This window comes from Oncorhynchus clarkii, chromosome 10 (genome assembly GCF_045791955.1).
Source record: "Oncorhynchus clarkii lewisi isolate Uvic-CL-2024 chromosome 10, UVic_Ocla_1.0, whole genome shotgun sequence".
Taxonomy (NCBI): Eukaryota; Metazoa; Chordata; class Actinopteri; order Salmoniformes; family Salmonidae; genus Oncorhynchus; species Oncorhynchus clarkii.
Window position 1 is genome coordinate 65,205,003 of NC_092156.1, and position 22,523 is coordinate 65,227,525.

General features: G+C 46.9%; 1 protein-coding gene across 6 annotated transcripts in view; it reads left to right on the plus strand.

The window, feature by feature from the left end:
* LOC139419006 (F-box/WD repeat-containing protein 7) overlaps positions 1-22,523 on the plus strand; it is a 189,346-nt gene that overhangs the window by 72,962 nt on the left and 93,861 nt on the right. For 2 of the 6 annotated variants that reach the window (XM_071168816.1, XM_071168817.1), the window contains exon 1: positions 21,720-22,165. The exons of 2 other annotated variants lie outside the window; for them this stretch is intronic. In XM_071168816.1, the coding sequence (XP_071024917.1) occupies positions 21,899-22,165 (267 nt within the window). In that variant the 5' untranslated portion in view covers positions 21,720-21,898. Of the gene's footprint in view, positions 1-21,719; positions 22,166-22,523 lie in introns of those variants that run through there. 2 more of the 6 variants (XM_071168818.1, XM_071168819.1) reach the window with 1 other exon arrangement.

The following is a 22,523-nucleotide window of genomic DNA, read 5'->3' on the forward strand; positions in this document are numbered from 1 at the left end:
ACATTCTATTTCTATACTCTACAATGCATAGGTCATACAGGGAGAATGTTATGTGCTGATTGACATATAGCAGTAGCTGGCAACCTTTCTTGGGTTGCATGCCTGACCCGTGTCTGTGACATTCCCTCTTGGTAGAAGCAGCAAAGGTGCTGACTTCAAGAAGCCTTACCTTCTATTTTGAGGATCCATAAGTGAAGATTGGGTGTCTTGAAAGATTGTTCCCGGCAAAGTCGTTATTGAACAGCACTGTGTTTACTTCAGCTGAGCTTTACTTAAACTCTAATTTCATATCAGGTTATGGGTCGTCAATCAACTGTTGACACAATCAGAAATGTTGTTTGAAAGACTGATACAGTAGGGTTGGCTATTTATTAAAGGGATATTTTGGCAATGAGGCCCTTTATCTACTAGTCAGATGAACTCGTGTCATTTGTCTCTGTCCAGTCTGAGGGAAGTTGGAGGTAGTTTTGCGAGCCAATGCTAAATAGCGTCAGCGTAGTGACGAAGTCGCTACCCATAGATCGGGATATTGGCAATGAGGCCCTTACGTATCCATTTAAGCAGGCCTGTAGTACTTCAAGTCCAGCTCAGTCAGTTGAGAGACTGGAGCATTCACCAAGGACCCAGCTCAGTCAGTTGAGAGACTGGAGCATTCACCAAGGACCCAGCTCAGTCAGTTGAGAGACTGGAGCATTCACCAAGGACCCAGCTCAGTCAGTTGAGAGACTGGAGCATTCACCAAGGACCCAGCTCAGTCAGTTGAGAGACTGGAGCATTCACCAAGGACCCAGCTCAGTCAGTTGAGAGACTGGATCATTCACCAAGGACCCAGCTCAGTCAGTTGAGAGACTGGAGCATTCAACAAGGACCCAGCTCAGTGCTTGGCCGCCCACCTACTCTAGTGTGTCCTCGTATAACCACATCTTGCCGTCTGTCTTGGCAACACGATCGACACAGTGCTGTGTTGGACTGACAGGTCATCCATTCCCCGCTGCTCTTCTCAAATCACCCAGGAAACCCGTGAAGGGAAATGTATTCCGCTGCCGTCGGAAATCACTCTTTAATTAGTCCGGAGAAATAATGAACTGCAGTAAAGTGACACTCGGCCCGCCTGGTAGCCTTGGACCCGGGGTAGCCCTCCGCTACAAGGACAGAGCCTCCCCTGAAAGACGAGGAGACCAGGCAGCAGACCATTTTATTGGACTAGATTTATCACTCCAGAGAAGGACGAATGTGTGTCATCTACCCCCCCCCCCCCCCCCCCCCCCCCCCCCCCTTTTGTCAACTGTAAATCGGGGCTACCGATTTACAGGCCAGGCCTTCAGTTAGGGCTGGAGCTTGGTTTGGAGCTCGCTGTGCCTCCCCCTGGGCTGTGCCTCCCCCGGGCTGTGCCTCCCCCGGGCCTCGTTCCATAGGCCAACGTTCTGGAACGCTGCAGATGGAAGTTAATACCATGAATAGAGCAGACATGATTCCTTATTCGACATGTCAAGAGAGCCATGTTTGTTCGACATAACATGGACCGTGACTTAGGCTCGGCCGCGTGGTGCGTCCCTTCAGGCAGTCCTGGAGTGTGTCTCGTTGTGCCGAGCCATGTGGCTCTGTTCACCTTTCACACGTGTTGTGCAGCCGCCGGCCGGCTTGAAATGTGCCACGTTTTTTTTGCCATACCCACCCCCTTCTCTCCTGTGAGCGTGATCGAGCTGTAGCAGTCAAACACCTTGGAGAGATGGAGAGAGAGAGAGAGGAGGGGGAGCTACTGTAGCAGTGAATGGGATTCCATTCACATCCGAGCGCGCCACAAGCGGGGGAGCTGTGACAGTAACACTTGTCAACAACCGGGAAGTGGCCCGTCTGTCTCACTTACTGAGAAGCTCAAGGACTGACTGCTCATCCTCCAGTCCAGCCTGACCCGTTGTCGTCTTCCTGCAATGGGGAATCGCACCATAAAGAAGATGGCGCTGCTACTGGTGAGCATGTGTCGAGTTGTCACTGTTGTGTTTGTGTTTCGAGACGGCTGGTTTTCTCGAGACGGCTGGTTGTACTTGACTACACAGCTGACATGGTCCTGAAATACTTTGACCGAACTGTCGATCTTGATTGTGTGTGGTGGGTGCCGCACGCCAGCTGACACTGATGTCTTACTAGGGTAGGAGCGGCGGCCTCACAGGACCGCTAACGGGTACAGTCTCTTAATCCTCTCTTCTCTTCTCATGCAATTATCTCCGTAAGTGTCAAGCGTTTTCAATTTGGTTAGTGTGTGTCGGACTGTATGGTTTTGCTGCCTGTACTGACTTTGCGGCAAGACACGAGTTTATTATTATTTATTAAATTAGTTATTTATTAGTTATTTATTTAACCAGGTAGGCCAGTTGAGAACAAGTTCTCATTTACAACTGCGACCTGGCCAAGACCAAGCAAAGCAGTGTGACAAAAAAACAACGGAGTTACACTTGAAATAAACAAGCGTACAGTCAATAACACAATAGAAAAATCTATATACAGTGTGTGCAGATGGAGTAAGGAGGTAAGTATAGTAGCGAAGCAATTACAATTTAGCAAAGTAACACTGAAGTGATGGATGTGCAGATGATGATGTGCAAGTAGAAATTCAACTGCTGCCGGACCTCGAGGAAAGCCAACTCCCAGCTGGTGATTCAGATTGCTCTGTAAATTGACCTTGATTCAGTTTCATCTCTTATACAGTATTTGTTATTTCTCATTGTTATGCATTACAGTTGGAGGGCACTTTCTTAGAACGCATAAACTCCCAACATATTTTTAGACAGTCCATCTTTATGAAGAGGGAGGATGGGAGAAATAGAACTGGAGAACAGCACATCTGCTCTGAATTCCCCCATAGTGGCCAGCCCAGAAGCTCTGGTCAGGGCTAAGTTCAACCCACCACATGCTCCCTCCCTCTAGCCTCCTTAGTTATTGTTTTGAAAGAAAAGACATCTCTTCACGGGTGAGTGACGCAAGGAGACTAAACACAAAGACCCAGAATTCCCACGGACCCACGGCCGGCCATAACCTATTGACCTCTGTTTCTGTCACAGCACGACCCCAAAGTCATGTCCCCCTCTGGTTCTCACCACGTTAGCGCCAAATGGCCTGCAAACACCAGCAACCGGTTAAATAAAGGCAAGATGATAAAAAGTTACTGTACAAGAGCCTAGGCTGTGATAATGGACATAGTTTTGAGTAGATGTCGGACGATGTCCTGGTTATCTAGATTAGCTCGGCCCCCGCAGGCACAGTCCTATATCTAATCATAGACATCAGTTTATAGCAGTGGTTCTCAACCGGTTTTGCCTTGGAACCCAAATTGCACAAGGTTGTCTCAGTCGCGACCCAATAGTAGCATGGTGAAAAATAATCACCTAAATACAACCTGGAAACTATTTTGAATGCTATATTAGTAGTAAATGTAGCAGTTATATGGCGAGGGAACAACATTCCCACCCCTTTCATTGTCAGTAATTAAATGAGGCCCATATTCTTGATGAAGAATGTTAATTAACTCACTGGCTTGAGACCACAAAATCAACCAACACAGCGCTTGCTAATAGTTCTATATTCAAAATATTATGATTGAAGAAAAATTGTTAAACAATTAAATAATTAAATGTAAGTTCATTATAATTTCTACAGACCTAATACCTGGTTTGTCGTTTCAGTTCAGACTGGAGTATTTTTAAAATTTTTACTCAGACACCAGCGACACACTCAAAACCTCCCACCAGTTGAGAATCGATGGTTTTTAGAAACCAAGAAAGAGTTAATCACGGATTAAACTTCGATTCTTAGTTCCAATATGTATTCCGGGGGAACGATCTGAGTCTAAAGCTAGTTGATAATACCAGTGTTTTTATAGCGGTGTGTGACGTGTTGAGACGAGTGTCTTTCTCTGGCTCACTGTTTGTTGAGATGTCCTTGGCATGCGGATCCTGAAGTATGGCTTAGTGGGATGACGAGAATGCTCGTTCATTATCGAGAATATGCCATCAGAATTGAAATCCTCAAAAGCCAAACAGCTAGAGAAATGAAATATTTAATATAGAAAATAAGCTCTTGGAGTTCTCTGACCGAGAGCTCTTGTTTTAGAATTCATGACAACCCGTTGGGTATTTTAGACGGGCAATATCTCTTAGTGCCTCTGGTGATCAAGTCCTCCCTCCCCCCAACAGAGTGTATTCAGTCCTTTTGGAGTGTGTCTGAGATACATTTTCACAGCTGGAGACTCAAGTCTGTTTGTCATAAGGAGGAACTGAACAGGGTCAAATATCCTATATTCAAGGGATAGGAGAAGTGCTTTTAAACAAGCCTATGTGCATGTTAGCAGTGTGTGGACTAAATAAGGCTGTGCTATGTCATATGCTATACCAATATAGCCAGGCCCCCTTCCTCTGGCTACCCCAGTGTTTCCCATCGTGGTGTGGTGGTCAATGGTGTATGTGATTGAGCAAACTGTGAGAGGTTCAAGTGTTGCTACCAACATCAGGCCTGAATGTAGAAACAGCCTTGATTGCAGTGCATCTTTAGGCTTTATGGGCTTTGCTATTGGAATACGAGTGTCTTGAATCACGTTGGGATGAACATATGTGTGATACAGTAAACGCCGTGAGAGGTGTGGAAGTGCTGGAACCAACACGGGGCTGGTATGTAGAAACGGCCCTGTGTTAAAGTCTGAGTAGGCTGCTGCCTGTGTGGAGGAATGTGTCAGTAAGCTGTTCTGCCTGGCATGTCTTGAGAAGGGGACAGATGGGGGCTTGTGGCTCTCTGAACTACATGGCCTGGGTTAGGAGAGGCTCCTGAATTAGACACTCTCTTCCCCCTCTTACTCTCCATCATTCTCAACCTGACTGCCTGCCAAGTTCCTCTGCTGCCACACAGACGCACAGACCGTCAGAGACACAGACACAGACCGTCAGAGACAGACACAGACCGTCAGAGACACAGACACAGACCGTCAGAGACACAGACACAGACCGTCAGAGACACAGACACAGACCGTCAGAGACACAGACACAGACCGTCAGAGACACAGACACAGACCGTCAGAGACACAGACACAGACCGTCAGAGACACAGACACAGACCGTCAGAGACACAGACACAGACCGTCAGAGACACAGACACAGACCGTCAGAGACACAGACACAGACCGTCAGAGACACAGACACAGACCGTCAGAGACAGAAAGCACTCTCCCAGTGGAAGTCAGTGGGGTCATGTTTCCCACAAGGTAAAGTGAACTCTGGGATTTAACCTCCGCTCCATGACTACTCACATGCTGTGCACTAACGACGTCCACACCACTGACGACCTCTTCAAATGACCTCTAACTAAACCTGTAGCTAAACCTGCTTGTGGGGCTCTGATCAACTTCTATTGTATTCTCTACAACAGATGCCTTTCTGTTCCAAGCAATGAAAGAGGCATGCCATCAAACAGTATTACAACGTGATGATTCATGAATGCCGTAGTGGATGCGTAGGGGTTAGATATGGCTGCTGTCTGTTTGGCCGCTGTCGTGCAGTTTGTCTACTGTGTGTATATATAAAGGACAAGGTTGGTTCATTGCAATAGGCTTAACATAAACTAGCATCGGTCAGACTGTGGTAGATAGTTTATGATATCATAAAACTATCCTCCTTGGTATTTTTATAATCTCAACACCACATCACAGATGATTTATGTGGAATATGCATATGCACTTCCCCCCTCTGGGATTCCCCATTAGCCCTGACAATAAATCCCCCATAAACCATCTGGGGTGGTGGATTAGACAGAACAGGAGATTAGGCTTCCATGGTGACTGAGCCGCCTTGTGACTGTCTGCCTGCCGGTATGTGTGTGTGTATGTTTACCCTTTAACTGCCCTAATCTAGGGGACAATTGGGGGGGTGCTACTGGCCTTTTGAACATGTGAACAATTAAAACTCAATGTTGGTGATCTCAATGACACACCACTGTGTTCTGGCATAGAGAGGGAGGGGGCCAGGCTGCGTCTGCTTTGCTGCCTGGCTTGCAAATGTTTTAATTTCTATGTGGACGAGGTGTGTAGGCCTATGTACAGACATCACATAGACCGCTACTGTGTGTGTGTCTCGCCACACATGCCACCAGCATTGTTCAGTCCCATTTTGGACCTGGATCCTCTCCAGACAATGTCCCAGGGGCAGGCAAGGCCAAGGCCCTTCTGGGAGAGGGGGGGCTTTTTATACGCCTGTCTGACAGCCAGGGGTCATCCCAGATGGCATCTGAACACTGAGTTAATGCAAGTAGGGTAGGTACTAGGTACAGCGCCCCTGTGATGAATAGAGGTAGCATGTAACTGGTTTGCGTTGGGCCCGTAACCGAAAGGTTGCTGGATCGAATCCCCGAGCTGACTAGGTAAAAATCTGCCATTCTGCCCCTGAACAAGGTAGTTAACCCACTGTTCCCCGGTAGGCCGTCATTGTAAATAAGAATTTGTTCTTAACTGACTTGCCTAGTTAAATACATTTCAAATCACGTTTTATTTGTCACATGCGTCGGATACAACAATAGACCTGGCCTTACGTGAAACGCTTACTTACAAGCCCTTAACCAACAATATTGACTAAATAAACCCCCCAAAAGGTCCACAATAAAATAACAATAATGAGGCTATATACAGGGGGTGTGAATGGAGTGATGTTCGGCCCTCCTTTTCCTGTAGTCCACAATTAACTAATTTGTCTTGCACCCTATAGGCTGTATCATAGGTATGTATTCCTTTTGTCCAGGTGGGAAAGGGCAGTATTGATGGCATCATCTGTGGTTCTGTTGGAGTGGGTCTAGGGATTCTGGGATGATGGTGTTGATGTGAGCCATGACCAGCCTTTCAAAGCTATGGGGTGGTAGTCATTTAGGCAGGTTACTTTTGCTTTCTTGGGTACAGTGACTATGGTGGTCTGCTTGAAACATGTACAGTGTGGCAAAAAAGTATTTAGTCAGCCACCAATTGTGCAAGTTCTCCCACTTAAAAAGATGAGAGGCCTGTAATTTTCATCATAGGTACACTTCAACTGTGACAGACAAAATGAGGGAAAAAAATCCAGAAAATCACATTGTAGGATTTTTAATGAATTCATTTGCAAATTATGGTGGAAAATAAGTATTGGTCAATAACAAAAGTTTATCTCAATACTTTGTTATATACCCTTTTGATGGCAATGACCGAGGTCAAACATTTTCTGTAAGTCTTCACAAGGTTTTCGCACACTGTTGCTAGTATTTTGGCCCATTCCTCCATGCAGATCTCCTCTAGAGCTGTGATGTTTTGGGGCTGTTGCTGGGCAACATGGACTTTCAACTCTCTCCAAAGATTTTATATGGGGTTGAGATCTGGAGACTGGCTAGGCCACTCCAGGACCTTGAAATGCTTCTTACGAAGCCACTCCTTCGTTGCCCGGGTGGTGTGTTTGGGATCATTGTCATGCTGAAAGACCCAGCCACGTTTCATCTTCATCTGCTGATGGAAGGAGGTTTTCACTCAAAATCTCACGATACATGGCCCCATTCATTTTTTCCTTTACACTGATCAGTCGTCCTGGTCCCTTTGCAGAAAAACAGCCCCAAAGCATGATGTTTCCACCCCCATGCTTCACAGTAGGTATGGTGTTCTTTGGATGCAACTCAGCATACTTTGTCTTCCAAACACAACGAGTTGAGTTTTTACCAAAAAGTTATATTTTGGTTTCATCTGACCATATGACATTCTCCCAATCTTCTTCTGGATCATCCAAATGCTCTCTAGCAAACTTCAGATGGGCCTGGACATGTACTGGCTTAAGCAGGGGGACACGTCTGGCACTGCAGGATTTGAGTCCCTGGCGGCGTAGTGTGTTACTGATGGTAGGTCTTGTTACTTTGGTCCCAGCTCTCTGCAGGTCATTCACTAGGTCCCCCCGTGTGGTTCTGGGATTTTTGCTCACCGTTCTTGTGATCATTTTGACCCCATGGGGTGAGATCTTGCGTGGAGCCCCAGATCGAGGGAGATTATCAGTGGTCTTGTATGTCTTCCATTTCCTAATAATTGCTCCCACAGTTGATTTCTTCAAACCAAGCTGCTTACCTATTGCAGATTTAGTCTTCCCAGCCTGGTGCAGGTCTACAATTTTGTTTCTGGTGTCCTTTGACAGCTCTTTGGTCTTGGCCATAGTGGAGTTTGGAGTGTGACTGTTTGAGGTTGTGGACAGGTGTCTTTTATACTGATAACAAGTTCAAACAGGTGCCATTTAATACAGGTAACGAGTGGAGGACAGAGGAGCCTCTTAAAGAAGAAGTTACAGGTCTGTGAGAGCCAGAAATCTTGCTTGTTTGTAGGTGACAAAATACTTATTTTCCACCGTAATTTGCAAATAAATTCATTAAAAATCCTACAATATGATTTTCTGCATTTTTTTTCTCATTTTGTCTGTCATAGTTGAAGTGTACCTATGATGACAATTACAGGCCTCTCTCATATTTTTAAATGGGAGAACTTGCACAGTTGGTGGCTGACTAAATACTTTTTTGCCCCACTGTAGGTATTACGGACTCTGTCAGGGAGAGGTTGAAAATGTCAGTGAAGACACTTGCCAGTTGCTTCGCGCATGCTCGGAGTACACGTCCTGTTAATCCGTCTGGCCCTGCGGCTTTGTGAATGTTGACCTGTTTAAAGGGTCTCACATCGGCTTCCTCCAGAACAGCTGGTGCTCTCATGCATGCTTCAGTGTTGCTTGCCTCGTAGCGACTATAAAAGGCCTTCAGCCTGTCTGGAAGGCTGCTCGCGGCTGGGTTTCCCTTTTGTAGTCTGTAATAGTTTACAAGCCCTGCCACATCTGATGAGCGTCAGAGCCGGTGTAGTACGATTCGATCTTAGTCCTGTATTGATGCTTTGCCTATTTGATGGTTCGTCTGAGGGCATAGTGGGACTTCTTATAAGGGTCCGGATTAGTGTCCCACCCCTTGAAAGCGGCAGCTCTAGTCTTTAGCTTGTTGAGGATGTTGCCTGTAATCAATGGCTTCTGTTTGAGACATACGGTCACTGTGGATGTTGTCATCGATGCACTTATTGAAGCTCATCCAGTTTATTCTCCAGTGATTGCACGGCAGCCAATATAGAACAGATACTAGAGGCGGGTTACCCACTCGCCGACAAATTCTCACAAGGCATCCAAATGTCCACCCCCGATATTTTCTTCATTCAAATGATGGGGATTTGGGCCTTGTCTGGGAGCAACGTTATATCCTTAAGTACCAATATGTGGTCCTGCTAATACTAAATGTATGACCTCACTGTACTGCAAGCCACATGGACTTGTTAAATGTACATTGTACGAATTATCCTCTCGAACCCGAAGCCTGTTATTTACTTGCTAGACCTAATGAGAGGCTTAATGGGAGGCTAGTTTTCCACTAAGCTTTCTAGATACACTAACTTTATTTATCATCCCACAGTTAGAATCCTATTAAAATTGAAGTGGGTAAACCATTTCAGTAATTAACAGATTGCACAAGAAGGAATGCCCATAGGATTCCATCAACCTACTAAGTCTAAAATGTTTGTTTACATGACGCTGTGTTCTTAATTACTGACTAATGAGCGTTGTTTTTTAAAGATCATTTTTCTTGTTAGAAATATATTTATCTTCCTTGCTTGTTTATTGTTCAGGGGATTTTTCTTTAAAGCAGTTAACACTTTAACCCCTCAGTGTTTGTCAACAGAGAAGTTTATCCTTTCTTCCTCGTAAATAGCAGCTAATTCAGCTTGACAGTTAAAAGAAACCTCTTTAAAATTCAACTGAAGGAATTCCAGATGACTGTTTGGGGAATAAATTGAATTGGAGTTTGATCATCAAACAACTACCCAAGTGTCTCTTGATGTGGTGCTCTGCTCTGGTGAATCTTAAAGCAAGCTTGTCCTCTTTGAATTAAAGCACAACCCTGACATGATCAACACTGCCAGCTCGGATGTTTTGCTTGATGGTTTTTTGAATGAAAACTATAGTGTTTTTTCTGTCAGTCAGTCCGTGGGCCAGAGTAGGCCAGATGTCCGTTGTAGCATGGTCTGTGCTGCAGGATCCAGATAAGGACTAGAGCAGGACCAAATGGGAGGCAGGAGTACATCTCTGTGACATGGCACCGCTACTGTGTGACTGGACCATTGAGTCATTGACCCTGGCTCTATGGGATTAAAGGCCTTTTGGATCCAGGCCAATAACACAGCCAATAACACAAAACAGAAAAGCATAACAGACTGTAACAATTCAGTGTTACCTTACAGCACTTTTCTGGATCATGGTCAATAACATGGCCATGCCTACTCTGCTAATACAAACAAACAGATCTTAATGGTTGCGAGTATTGCCTTTCGGCACAGAAATCTGGTCGCACAGTACATTCAATAACACAGGCAGCCATGTCCACCCATGATACAACCCGAGACATGACGCAACAGTTGAGCGTTGCCTTAACACGCGGAGGAAATCTGGTTGTGCGCCCGTGGCCCCTGCTATGCCAATCTCTCCGTGAGTCTCCGGTGCGACAGAGGAGAGAGATTTCCCCCAATAAATCAATGGAGGGACTCTGAGTGCAGCAGAGGAAGCAACGCTGTTGGTGTAACCCTGCTGCTCCACCACACTGTGACTGGCATCTGTTCTGCAGTGTGAGTAGCAATGCTACCTGCTATGCAAACACTTAAAGGCACCCGTCTCTTTCTGTTTCCTCATGGATTACTCAGAAGTTTTTTTTGCTGGTTCTGCTGTGGATGAAAAAGAAGGGCTCTCAAGTTCTGATAAGCGGCGCTCGCATTAGCAGAAGAATTAAGAGTCCGGATGGATTCGAGTCGTTTGATCGTTTAAGTGGCTTAAATGCCCCGATAATGAAAAGTTATTGCGCCGAGAATTTATACTTTTCATAACATTGTGACGTTGAGTATACTTCCTGTAGAAACCTACTCAAACTTCCTCCATCCTCTTAAACATGCCTCAAAAAAAATCCCACTTGCACTGATCATAGAAATCAAGTCTGGTGGCTTCAATCAATCGGAACATCCGACAGTGAATCGCTCCCCATTTGCTTTTTCCCCCTGTAGTTGCCCCCTGGTTCTCTGGAGGGGGGGCTGGGTCATATTCCTGTCTGCTCCCCAGGTGAAGGGACTCCAGCCTGGGCTGAGACCAGCAAAGTTGTTCCCCCTCCTTCTGCCCCATCTGTTGGTTGTACTGTGCTGCCCGGAGCAGGCACTTCACAGACATGGTGTTTGAATATTTGATACCGGCCTAATTAACTATGCCCTTTTACTGGAGATGATGCACGGCTATTCTCCTGAGCCGGGACCCCTGCTGGCTTCAAGGCTACGCAGCCAAGGTTGTTGTTTTACTGTCACGTTGGAGCTCTGCGTCGCCTGGTTGGAGCTCTGCGTCGCCTGGTTGGAGCTCTGCGTCGCCTGGTTGGAGCTCTGCGTCGCCTGGTTGGAGCTCTGCGTCGCCTGGTTGGAGCTCTGCGTCGCCTGGTTGGAGCTCTGCGTCGCCTGGTTGGAGCTCTGCGTCGCCTGGTTGGAGCTCTGCACACGCGTCCTTCAAACAGAATAGCCTCCACACGCCTCCTCTACTGATTCTATGGACGGTAATGTAGCCTACTCAAAAGCATCCACACACCCATCAGGGAACCGTCCCAGCTGTTTCAGGAATGCCAGCGTGTTGATCCAAGCCTTCTAGCAATAGAGGATCAGAGGGAAAAACCTGTGTTTGTTTTTGGTCTCCCATTTTCAGTGTTTAATAAACTCAATGGGTCTAATTCATTAGAAGTTTCTACCTCAACCTTCAAACTTAAGAAAATTAAATGTGTGTCTCTAATTAATGAGAAGTCACTCTGAAGTGTTTTAAATGGAGCGGGCTTTTCAACTGCTGTCCATAGAAACCTTGTTTGTAGCTTTAGGCTAAGTCTGGAAATAAGAGCATGAAAAACGTTTCAGGCAGTTATACTTAGGAGTTGAAAGTTAAATCCAGACTAATCTCCAATCTCTGGTATCCTGTATGCAGTCTATCCCTCATGGAAGCTGAATGCTCACTCCATTCTAATCTCTGTTATCCTGTATGCAGTCTATCCCTCATGGAAGCTGAATGCTCACTCCATTCTAATCTCTGGTATCCTGTATGCAGTCTATCCCTCATGGAAGCTGTTTGCTCACTCCATTCTAATCTCTGGTATCCTGTATGCAGTCTCCCTCATGGAAGCTGAATGCTCACTCCATTCTAATCTCTGGTATCCTGTATGCAGTCTATCCCTCATGGAAGCTGAATGCTCACTCCATTCTAATCTCTGGTATCCTGTATGTAGTCTATCCCTCATGGAAGCTGAATGCTCACTCCATTCTAATCTCTGGTATCCTGTATGCAGTCTATCCCTCATGGAAGCTGAATGCTCACTCCATTCTAATCTCTGGTATCCTGTATGCAGTCTATCCCTCATGGAAGCTGTTTGCTCACTCCATTCTAATCTCTGGTATCCTGTATGCAGTCTCCCTCATGGAAGCTGAATGCTCACTCCATTCTAATCTCTGGTATCCTGTATGCAGTCTATCCCTCATGGAAGCTGAATGCTCACTCCATTCTAATCTCTGGTATCCTGTATGCAGTCTATCCCTCATGGAAGCTGAATGCTCACTCCATTCTAATCTCTGGTATCCTGTATGCAGTCTATCCCTCATGGAAGCTGAATGCTCACTCCATTCTAATCTCTGGTATCCTGTATGCAGTCTATCCCTCATGGAAGCTGAATGCTCACTCCATTCTAATCTCTGGTATCCTGTATGCAGTCTATCCCTCATGGAAGCTGAATGCTCACTCCATTCTAATCTCTGGTATCCTGTATGCAGTCTATCCCTCATGGAAGCTGAATGCTCACTCCATTCTAATCTCTGGTATCCTGTATGCAGTCTATCCCTCATGGAAGCTGAATGCTCACTCCATTCTAATCTCTGGTATCCTGTATGTAGTCTATCCCTCATGGAAGCTGAATGCTCACTCCATTCTAATCTCTGGTATCCTGTATGTAGTCTATCCCTCATGGAAGCTGAATGCTCACTCCATTCTAATCTCTGGTATCCTGTATGCAGTCTATGCCTCATGGAAGCTGAATGCTCACTCCATTCTAATCTCTGGTATCCTGTATGCAGTGGAGCTCTGTGTTCAAATGCTCGTTTATAGATGGATTTTTGGCAGTAAATTATGTTTTTGTTGAGAACTGGAACCTTGTTAGGCTAAATACTAATGCTTTTCCTGTTTGTTTGATCTAACAAAGCAGGTCAGCTCTAGCCAGACCTGAGGAGAATGTCAATTCTGGTTGCCTCGTCCATCAATCCTACGCTATGGATCGCAGCAAGATGGCTCCTGTGTCCTCGTGTGTGTTTTTCACCTCAGCCTACAGAGGCCTGGATATCCAGCTAAAAGTGCTAGCCCTAGATAGATGGCATCGTTTTGTCGGCGTTGCGACAACTCATTGTATCGAGTCATTCTCAATCGCCCATCCCTCCATCTCGTCCTCCCTTTTTATCTCTCCTAGTTCTCCCCAACAGGTTGCCAGGTAACAGGGCCAACACAGCCTCCACGGGGGTGTTCAGGTACTCTCAGAACATTACATTGCTTAAAGAGCAATTAATTAGCCACTTTTCACCTCCGGTTCATTGTCTCCAGCACCAAACCAGTGTCTACATAATGTGAAGACCGAGCCTTTCTATGACGGGTGGTTAAAACGAAAATAGGTCCTAAATAGTGCTTCTCTTTCACAGGGTAGGATTAAAAGTACAAGACAGTTGATCTTAAAAGCTAGTTTCTACCCCATGAGAGGGTATGAAAATCACTGTTTTTAAACTTTTGATGTCATCGGCTACCTCGGGAGTAAATGTCAGTTGGCTTTTCGTAGCCGGGCATTCAGACTTCGAGAGCGTTCGAGAGGGAGTGGGAAACAGCAGGTCCGGGACAGGGTAGCAAATTCGGTGAACAGGTCAGGGTTCCATAGCCTCAGCTTTGTGTTGGTAGTGTAGCAGTAGTGACATTGACTAGTTCCACAGTATGCTCTTATATATCTGTGCTTTGCTACTGTGCTTTTGTAAAACTAGGGGACTTATGAAGTCTGGACAAAACTGGGCCCTTTTCTCTCTCTTTACATCCTGCTCTCCCTCCCTTTCCTGTCATGTGTCTCTTTGGGCCACCTCATTACAGAAGACTCAGTGGGCTCCTTGTTATGCTCTGTGGAGACCGTTTGGAGTTGGTCTGCCATCTCCAGGACAGGGCTGCACTCTGCCGATGCTCAGCCATGGCTTTCCTTCTTGACCTTGGGAGAGACATTAGTCTGTCGGCCTGTCCTGCCACCGCCAAGGCCACAGGAACACACTGCCTGTCTGTACTTGCACATTTTGGACACTTCAGCCCACACGCTTACTCACAGAAGTCTGCCTGCTTTCATACAGACGTCTGCGAGCGTGTGAGCTGAAGTACATTTTTGCATCCAATCATAGGGGCAAATGTCAAGGGATATGCATACGGCGGTACAGGAAATGAATAAGTATACCCCTGAACAGCTCTGTAAATTCAGGTCTGTCTGACTTCTGCGACGGAGGTGGCTCCGCTATGTCCTCCCTCTATCCCACCTGTTATGTGGAATTAACTCTGAGAAGCCAGCCTGTCGTGGTGTAGGTGGTGTTTTCCAACACGCCGGCTGCCCGTCAGAGACGAGACCCGGCAGAGCTGAGCCGCAAAAGGTCACGTGCACCCGTCCGCCCACGCCAAGGCAAATGCAGCTGAACTCCCGTCCAACTCTCCTGCTGCTGGCACCGCTGTGCCTCAGCCCTCGCCGATGCAATCTTACGCTAGTTCTCATGGAAACCTGGCCGGCCTGGACACATGGAGATGGCAGACAATCTCCGGCCGCCTCACGCTAATTGAACCCATCATCAGAGGGCATTGTGAGCTAGCTACAACGTGCAATAATAAGGGAGGTTGAATTTTTGCACGTCACTGACTAGACTTGAATCATTGGACCTAGCTCGTGTGTTGCACACCACTGTATCTGGACCCCTACTGTGGTGTGGCAGGGAGGGAGGGATGATTGGCTATGGCACCAGGTCTCTATGACAACGGCCCTGGCTGCTGATGGCTGTGTGGTCTGTAGGTGACAGGCAGCCTGCTCCATGTCTCCCTCCCTCCCACACTGGTTGGATGTTTTAATAAAAATCCTGACCCTGGTAACTATTGCTATGCGACTCATGATTCCACCCTAGTGCCAGTCTATTTCATCCAAACCCCACAAGACCCCCCCTTTAGAGGGAGTCTCAGGGAAAGAATGACTGAGGATCAAGCTTCCTGTGCTGAAATCTCTCTAAAATGGTATTACACGGTCACGAAGCATTTCACTCCACCTGATTTAACATCTGTTTTAACATCTGCTAATCTGTGTACGCCACAAATAAACTTAGATTTCAATGTAGCCTAATAAAACAGCATAGAAAACAGCTCAGAATCAGTTCCAACACTGTCCACCAGAGGGAGGCAATGCTCTGGCTGTGGGGTTCCATAGGCTCAGACTGTCTGCTGCAGCTGTGCCACCAGAGCAGCATCCCAGGCTTTACACACAAATCGTCTATTTCCCATCTGCTACCCACTGTCACTGGACAGCCTCATTCAGCCGTGTGTGTGTGTCTCCGTGTTTGTCTCCGTGTGTGTGTGTCTCCGTGTGTGTGTGTGTCTCCGTGTGTGTGTGTGTGTGTGTGGGCCTACCCTGTCTGCTCCTCTGGGGTAGCGTCAGAGCCTCTGAGACACCGAGCCACTCTGGTGCACAATGCAGGGGGACGGAGGTACTGGGAGAGGTCGACTGTGTGGATACGATGAGGGTCAACGGCTGGGGACTTGATGAGAGCCTGGATGAATTCTACTGTCTGGTGCAGGCCTACAGTAGATTTGTTTATTTCACTGACAACCTCTTCATTAAAGAGGAAGCATGAACTCAATCCCAGCTTTTAAACGACCTCATCTCAAACACTGTGTGGTGAATGCAAAGGTACTCATTCAATTGGCGGAAAACACACACACACACACACACACACCACCTACTCTGGGCCATACCGTAGTTGTGGCAGCTCGTAGGCAGACTCCAGACACAACATGTCGAGAGGTAGAGTGGAGCCAAACAGTTGGGATCACTGAGTAACACGGATAAACGTTTGGCTCAATGAACACACTGCCCCCGCGCACACGTCCCCTCGTCCCTACCTCCCTCAACCATTTCCATCTCTACGCAAATTGACTGTGGCATTTCCCCTGCCGCCTGCCTCACCCCTGTAGCAGCAGAGCCTCTGTTGCTCGCCACCCGGCTTGACTGACAAGCGGCACAGCTTTATGACACTCGCCACCCGGGATTAGGTTGGAATGTCTCTCTGTTGACAACTGTCTGGCCCCAGGCCTCTGCATCAGGATGGAGCATTGGGGCAATTATTAGGCCCCAGTGGCAAAGCCACGGTGCCCTTATTTAGGGGGCGCCCGCCTCGTTGAGCATAGAGCGTTGGGCACCGTGTTTTTAGAACACACATCCTAACTTTCCATTGTACATTATGGCCATTCAGGATTGTGTGTGTGTGTGTGTGTGTGTGTGTGTGTGTGTGTGTGTGTGTCTGTGTGTGTGTGTATACACTGCTCAAAAAAATAAAGGGAACACTTAAACAACACAATGTAACTCCAAGTCAATCACACTTCTGTGAAATCAAACTGTCCACTTAGGAAGCAACACTGATTGACAATACATTTCACATGCTGTTGTGCAAATGGAATAGACAACAGGTGGAAATTATAGGCAATTAGCAAGACACCCCCAATAAAGGAGTGGTTCTGCAGGTGGTGACCACAGACCACTTCTCAGTTCCTATGCTTCCTGGCTGATGTTTTGGTCACTTTTGAATGCTGGCGGTGCTTTCACCCTAGTGGTAGCATGAGACGGAGTCTACAACCCACACAAGTGGCTCAGGTAGTGCAGCTCATCCAGGATGGCACATCAATGCGAGCTGTGGCAAGAAGGTTTGCTGTGTCTGTCAGCGTAGTGTCCAGAGCATAGAGGCGCTACCAGGAGACAGGCCAGTACATCAGGAGACGCGGAGGAGGCCGTAGGAGGGCAACAACCCAGCAGCAGGACCGCTACCTCCACATTTGTGCAAGGAGGAGCATTAGGAGCACTGCCAGAGCCCTGCAAAATTATCTCCAGCAGGCCACAAATGTGCATGTGTCTGCTCAAACGGTCAGAAACAGACTCCATGAGGGTGGTATGAGGGTCCGACGTCCGCAGGTGGGGGTTGTGCTTACAGCCCAACACCGTGCAGGACGTTTGGCATTTGCCAGAGAACACCAAGATTGGCAAATTCGCCACTGGCGCCCTGTGCTCTTCACAGATGAAAGCAGGTTCACACTGAGCACATGTGACAGACGTGACAGTCTGGAGACACCGTGGAGAATGTTCTGCTGCCTGCAACATCCTCCAGCATGACTGGTTTGGCGGTGGGTCAGTCATGGTGTGGGGTGGCCTTTCGTTGGGGGGCCGCACAGCCCTCCATGTGCTCGCCAGAGGTAGCCTGACTGCCATTAGGTACCGAGATGAGATCCTCAGACCCCTTGTGAGGCCATATGCTGGTGCGGTTGGCCCTGGGTTCCTCCTAATAATTTAGTCCAGGTCTGGGAGGAGATCCCTCAGGAGACCATCCACCACCTCATCAGGAGCATGCCCAGGCGTTGTAGGGAGGTCATAAAGGCACGTGGAGGCCACACACACTACTGAGCCTCATTTTGACTTGTTTTAAGGACATTACATCAGAGTTGGATCGGCCTGTAGTGTGGTTTTCCACTTTAATTTTGAGTGTGACTCCAAATCCAAACCTCCATGGGTTGATACATTTGATTTTTATTGATAATTTTTTGTGTGATTTTGTTGTCAGCACATTCAACTATGTAAAGAAAAAAGTATTTAATAAGAATATTTCATTCATTCAGTTCTAGGATGTGTTATTTTAGTGTTCCCTTAATTTTTTTGAGCTGTGTGTGTGTGTGTGTGTGTGTGTGTGTGTACTCGTGTGCCTGGACCAAGCCAATTTGTCATTTGTTTGTCCTTGGAGAAATGTGTTTTAAGGACTATTTCTCACACAAGCAGCCCTAGACATTAAAGATTAATGGCTGCTTGCAATTCTTATGATCTTAAGCTAGTTATTCTTCTCTCAAATGAGCTTTCTGTTGTGCCTTTAGTATGTGTGTGTGTGTATACTTAGTGTGGGAGAGAAGGTCTGGATTCCTATTGGAAAGACTGGAGGCAGGTTTAAACCACTTGACAGAGTTGACACGTTGCTGCTCCCAGGCCAGTAGTGCAACAGGAAGCTCTGCCACTCGTCTTCATTCTGCTAAATAGCTGTTGCTTTTTGACTTACCTCCATGGACGTTTTCAGATTTTGAACAATACAATGTCTAACAATTAGGATATGGAAATGGGCCTGTGCCTCTGCAGAGCTGAACACAGCCCTATGTCCCAACAGTGTCTATTTAAACTTCAGCTGGTTTTCTTAGGAACTAATCAATCACCAACCAGAAGTGTTATTCTTAATCCTATGTGGATGTTATTTTCTCTAGGCCAAACTCTTTTTCAAATACTGTGTAGAATGTTCTTAGTTGAATGCATTCAGTTGTACCAAATGACTAGGTATCTCTCTTTCTCTTTACTCCGGTGTCCGATCCATGTGAAAGTCATTTTAACGTTTGCCTGTATCTTCAATGCTATTGTTTATAGGGTAATAGCTTCTGTGACCGTAATCGCTGGCTGTCGGCTGGTGTTTATGCCCAGCGGAGGATGCTAATGTAAACAGGAAGGAACCTCAACCCACACTTGTACACAGTGGCAGGCTGTTGCTGTTCAAGGAGCTGAACTACTCATTCAAAATCGAATCAAGTCCAATTTTATTGGTCACATCCACATGGTAAGCAGATGTTATTGCGAGTGTAGTGAAAAGCCTGTGTGTGATTACTCATTCATCAACTTTGTGTTCTAGTATGTGTTGTGTAGAGTGGATCGGCTAATCACTCACTGTTGCAAGGGAGGTGTGACTGCGAGTGTGTTATAATGTAAACAGCGAGTAAACGGTCTGTGTGTGGTCCGGTTTGAGCTAAGCCTTCCCAGCGATCCATCATGCCCAGTCCCCATACAAGCCCAGGCCAGAAGAGCCTTGTTATGCTTTGTCTGATTTGGCTGTCAGAGCCTTCCAGATGTGCGATTAAGGGAATGTGTTGCTATGGTTACACGTACACAGCTTCCTGTTTTTTGAATAGTCTGATAAAACACGATTTGGCCTGATGCAATAAGCAATGGTGAGACAGCCATGTCCATTTGGGATATTACAACGTAGGTTAAGATCCTATAGGCTAATATAGCCCACCGTAGTTAGCATATTCTCATTAAGAAGATCAGACCGTAGGTTAAGATCCTATAGGCTTTTATAGCCCATCGGAATTAGCATATTGGCGTCCACTTTAACTTAACCTTTTTTATAGTACCGCTCAGTTGATCTCCCACCCCCCCCGTTCTACCTTAAACCCTGACCTCTAAATCTCCTCAAGTCTAGGAAGTTAACATCCGTCTGGAGGCTGTATAAAACTGCATGGCATTCAGGATAAGAGATTCCCTCAAACCGAAGGCTTTGGGCTTGAATTCCCCAGGACCCAAGGTTAAATCCCTCATGGCTGCCATTCCTAGCGTTTACCTTGGGCCTATCATGTTAACAGACATAAGCCTCGGGAGTGGGTCCATGGCACATAGTTTGGTAGTCGGAGATTAGTCAAAAAGCTCATGTAGCCAGAATATAGACATGGGAGATACATTTGCTGTGGCCTATTCAGGGTGTGTTCGGAAACGTGCAGGTTTGCTGGTGTCTCTGTGGTCACCTTTATCACCGATGGGCCTGCCTTGCTTGTATCCATGTGTCTGCACTCTTGACTGTTTACACTAAACCTCAGTGGGAAAGGTACTAATGCTGCTAACTCCGCATTCAGACTAGAATCACACACTCATACAGCGGGGAGTGTATTTATGAATTATTCAGTTGCCTGCCAACATCCAGAAGCAACACACAATGAAGAGGCCTCTCCTCTTTGTTTTTCATTACATCTTTATTGATCAGGGAAGGGCAGCGTAGGGGGGAGTCAGCATTCTTTGTTGTCAGTCAGTTCTGCCGAGTTGTGAAGACTCTGTCATCCCCACTGATCCAGACCCATTTCTTCTTCTGTAGTTACATTTTCCCATAGCAATTATTTATTTCTCCAGCCTTCTTTTCCCCAGCCTTTAGATTAGAATTTGAGGAAGGTCCACGTGCTGAGATGTGTGACCTATGTGGGTATGGTAATGGCGTCTATTCCCAATAGGTTGACACACTATATTGAGATGTCCTAGCCGGCATGCAGCAGCACATTCTGTGGAATACATCGGCCCAGATGAAGTAGAAGTGGAGGCAATTAAAAAAAGTTGGAGAACTTCTCCTGCTCTTCTAAGGGAGATTTAAACCTTCAAATGAAATCTCAAGTTCAAGAAACATTGGGAAACGACGGCTCTCCAAAAAGTTTATTTTAAAAAATTGGACAAAAAGACCCCCCCCCCCCCCACAGACACACACACTCACATTTCACCTTATTTTCTTCCGAACAGGGTAACGTTTCGGCAGTAATGCCGTCATCAGAGTGTCTACTGTAGGCCTAAAGCCTATCCATCCTGACTCCAGCAGGTCACATAAAGCCCTCGATGAAGTGGCCATGTCACACATTCCAACATCTGTCTGCTGTGTTGAACGGCAGCCCTAAATATCCTTCATCCGCCTCAGCATCATAGTCAAGGTTACTATGATGCCATATACTCCCTGGCCGGCAGCACGGAAGAGTTCGAGTTTCTGTTAACCCTCACTTTAGATTTGATGTCGACGGCATCAGGCATTCATATACTTGGGCCTAAGTGTTCCTCACACTCAGAATGAATCTCTTGACCTGCTGTTCGATGTACATACCACTTAGCTTAAATATGCTATGTACTGAAAAATATTGATCTGCTTGTCATGAGATGGCATGAACTGTCACTTATGACAGGTGTCATGTCCCACTGCAATACTGTAACATTGTCCCCCCCCAAATAAAAGTTACCTGACACGGACCAGCTGATCTGGACATTTCTGACAAATTGTAAATAGCTCTCTCTAAGGTATGTAATGACGGACATGACAAGAGGAACTGCTGATGCACTACCCAATTTAGAAATGTCACCTTGTGCATTCTACTATCGCACCTTTCAAGAGTAAGTTGAAAGCCCGACTGAATTCCTAAGTTTGGGAACCCCTGCGTTAAGAGACCATGTCAAAGCAGCTGATTACAGTGGTAAGTCAGGGAGGAGCAGACAGGACAGCAGGGGGTCTGGTCTAGGGGGATTGCACGTCACCCCATTGAGCTTCCTCATAACTGCACTTTTGGACGACCGGTGAAACACATTGCTCCCCAGGGGGTCAGGGAGCCGGATTCCACAGTGACTCGTCGTTTTGAGGGGGTGTGGCCTATCCTGAGGCATGGCAGACAGCTGCTCTGCCTGGCAGGGATCTCAGCGGTGACGTCACGCTCTGGGATATTTTAAAGGGGGGCAATGAGCTGGGGAGCGAGCTCGGACTGGACAGACCAGCATCAACAGCGCACCGTGAGGGTTGTATTTGTGTTTTCAAGAGCTCCAGAGAGAAGAGTCCAAATCCCCCGGCCACTACGTACAACAACCTGCTCCCTGAGCCGCCCCGCCCCGGATTCCCCCTCTGGGATATGACCGACTAGTCCCAGTTCTTGCAATGCTGAGGCATTGCCCCATACCCCTTTTCACATCTTCCAGATCCCGAAAGAAGATGCCCAAGGCCTCTGGGAAAGAGAAGGCCCCCCTGGCAACACCGGAGAGCCTGGCCCTGGACATAGTGGCAGACCCAAAAGTGGTGGTCAAGGTGGCTAAGGAGCCACCACTGCCCCCGCAGAAAGTGCTCCGGCTCTTCAGCATCAACATCATCACTCAGGGGCTGCCCTTCTGTCGCAGACGGGTGAGTGCTGCCGGGCTTGGGCCCAAGGTGTGTTAAGGGGGGTTGGGGTAGGCCAGATGCTTACCGACATGAGTGAGGAATCTCGCCTGTCACCCAGATAAAATGTCAAGGGTTCACTCCGCACCCTGCAGGCTCATCTGTGAGACGGGACTGTCGCAAGCACAACTGTCTGCGGACTAGTGCAACTGTGATTCTGTTTTAGCGTCAAGGTCTCTTCCCCGTTTCCTCTCTTCTGTTGAATTGCACGTTGTCAGTTTCTCAATGTTGTTGTTGTTTGTAGTTAATCAAGGTGACAGTTTTTGTCTCCATCTGACAGAGGTTGTTTGTTTTTCCTCTTTTTGTTTCTGCTCTGGTGACTATTTTCTTTTGTTTTTGAAATGTTCAA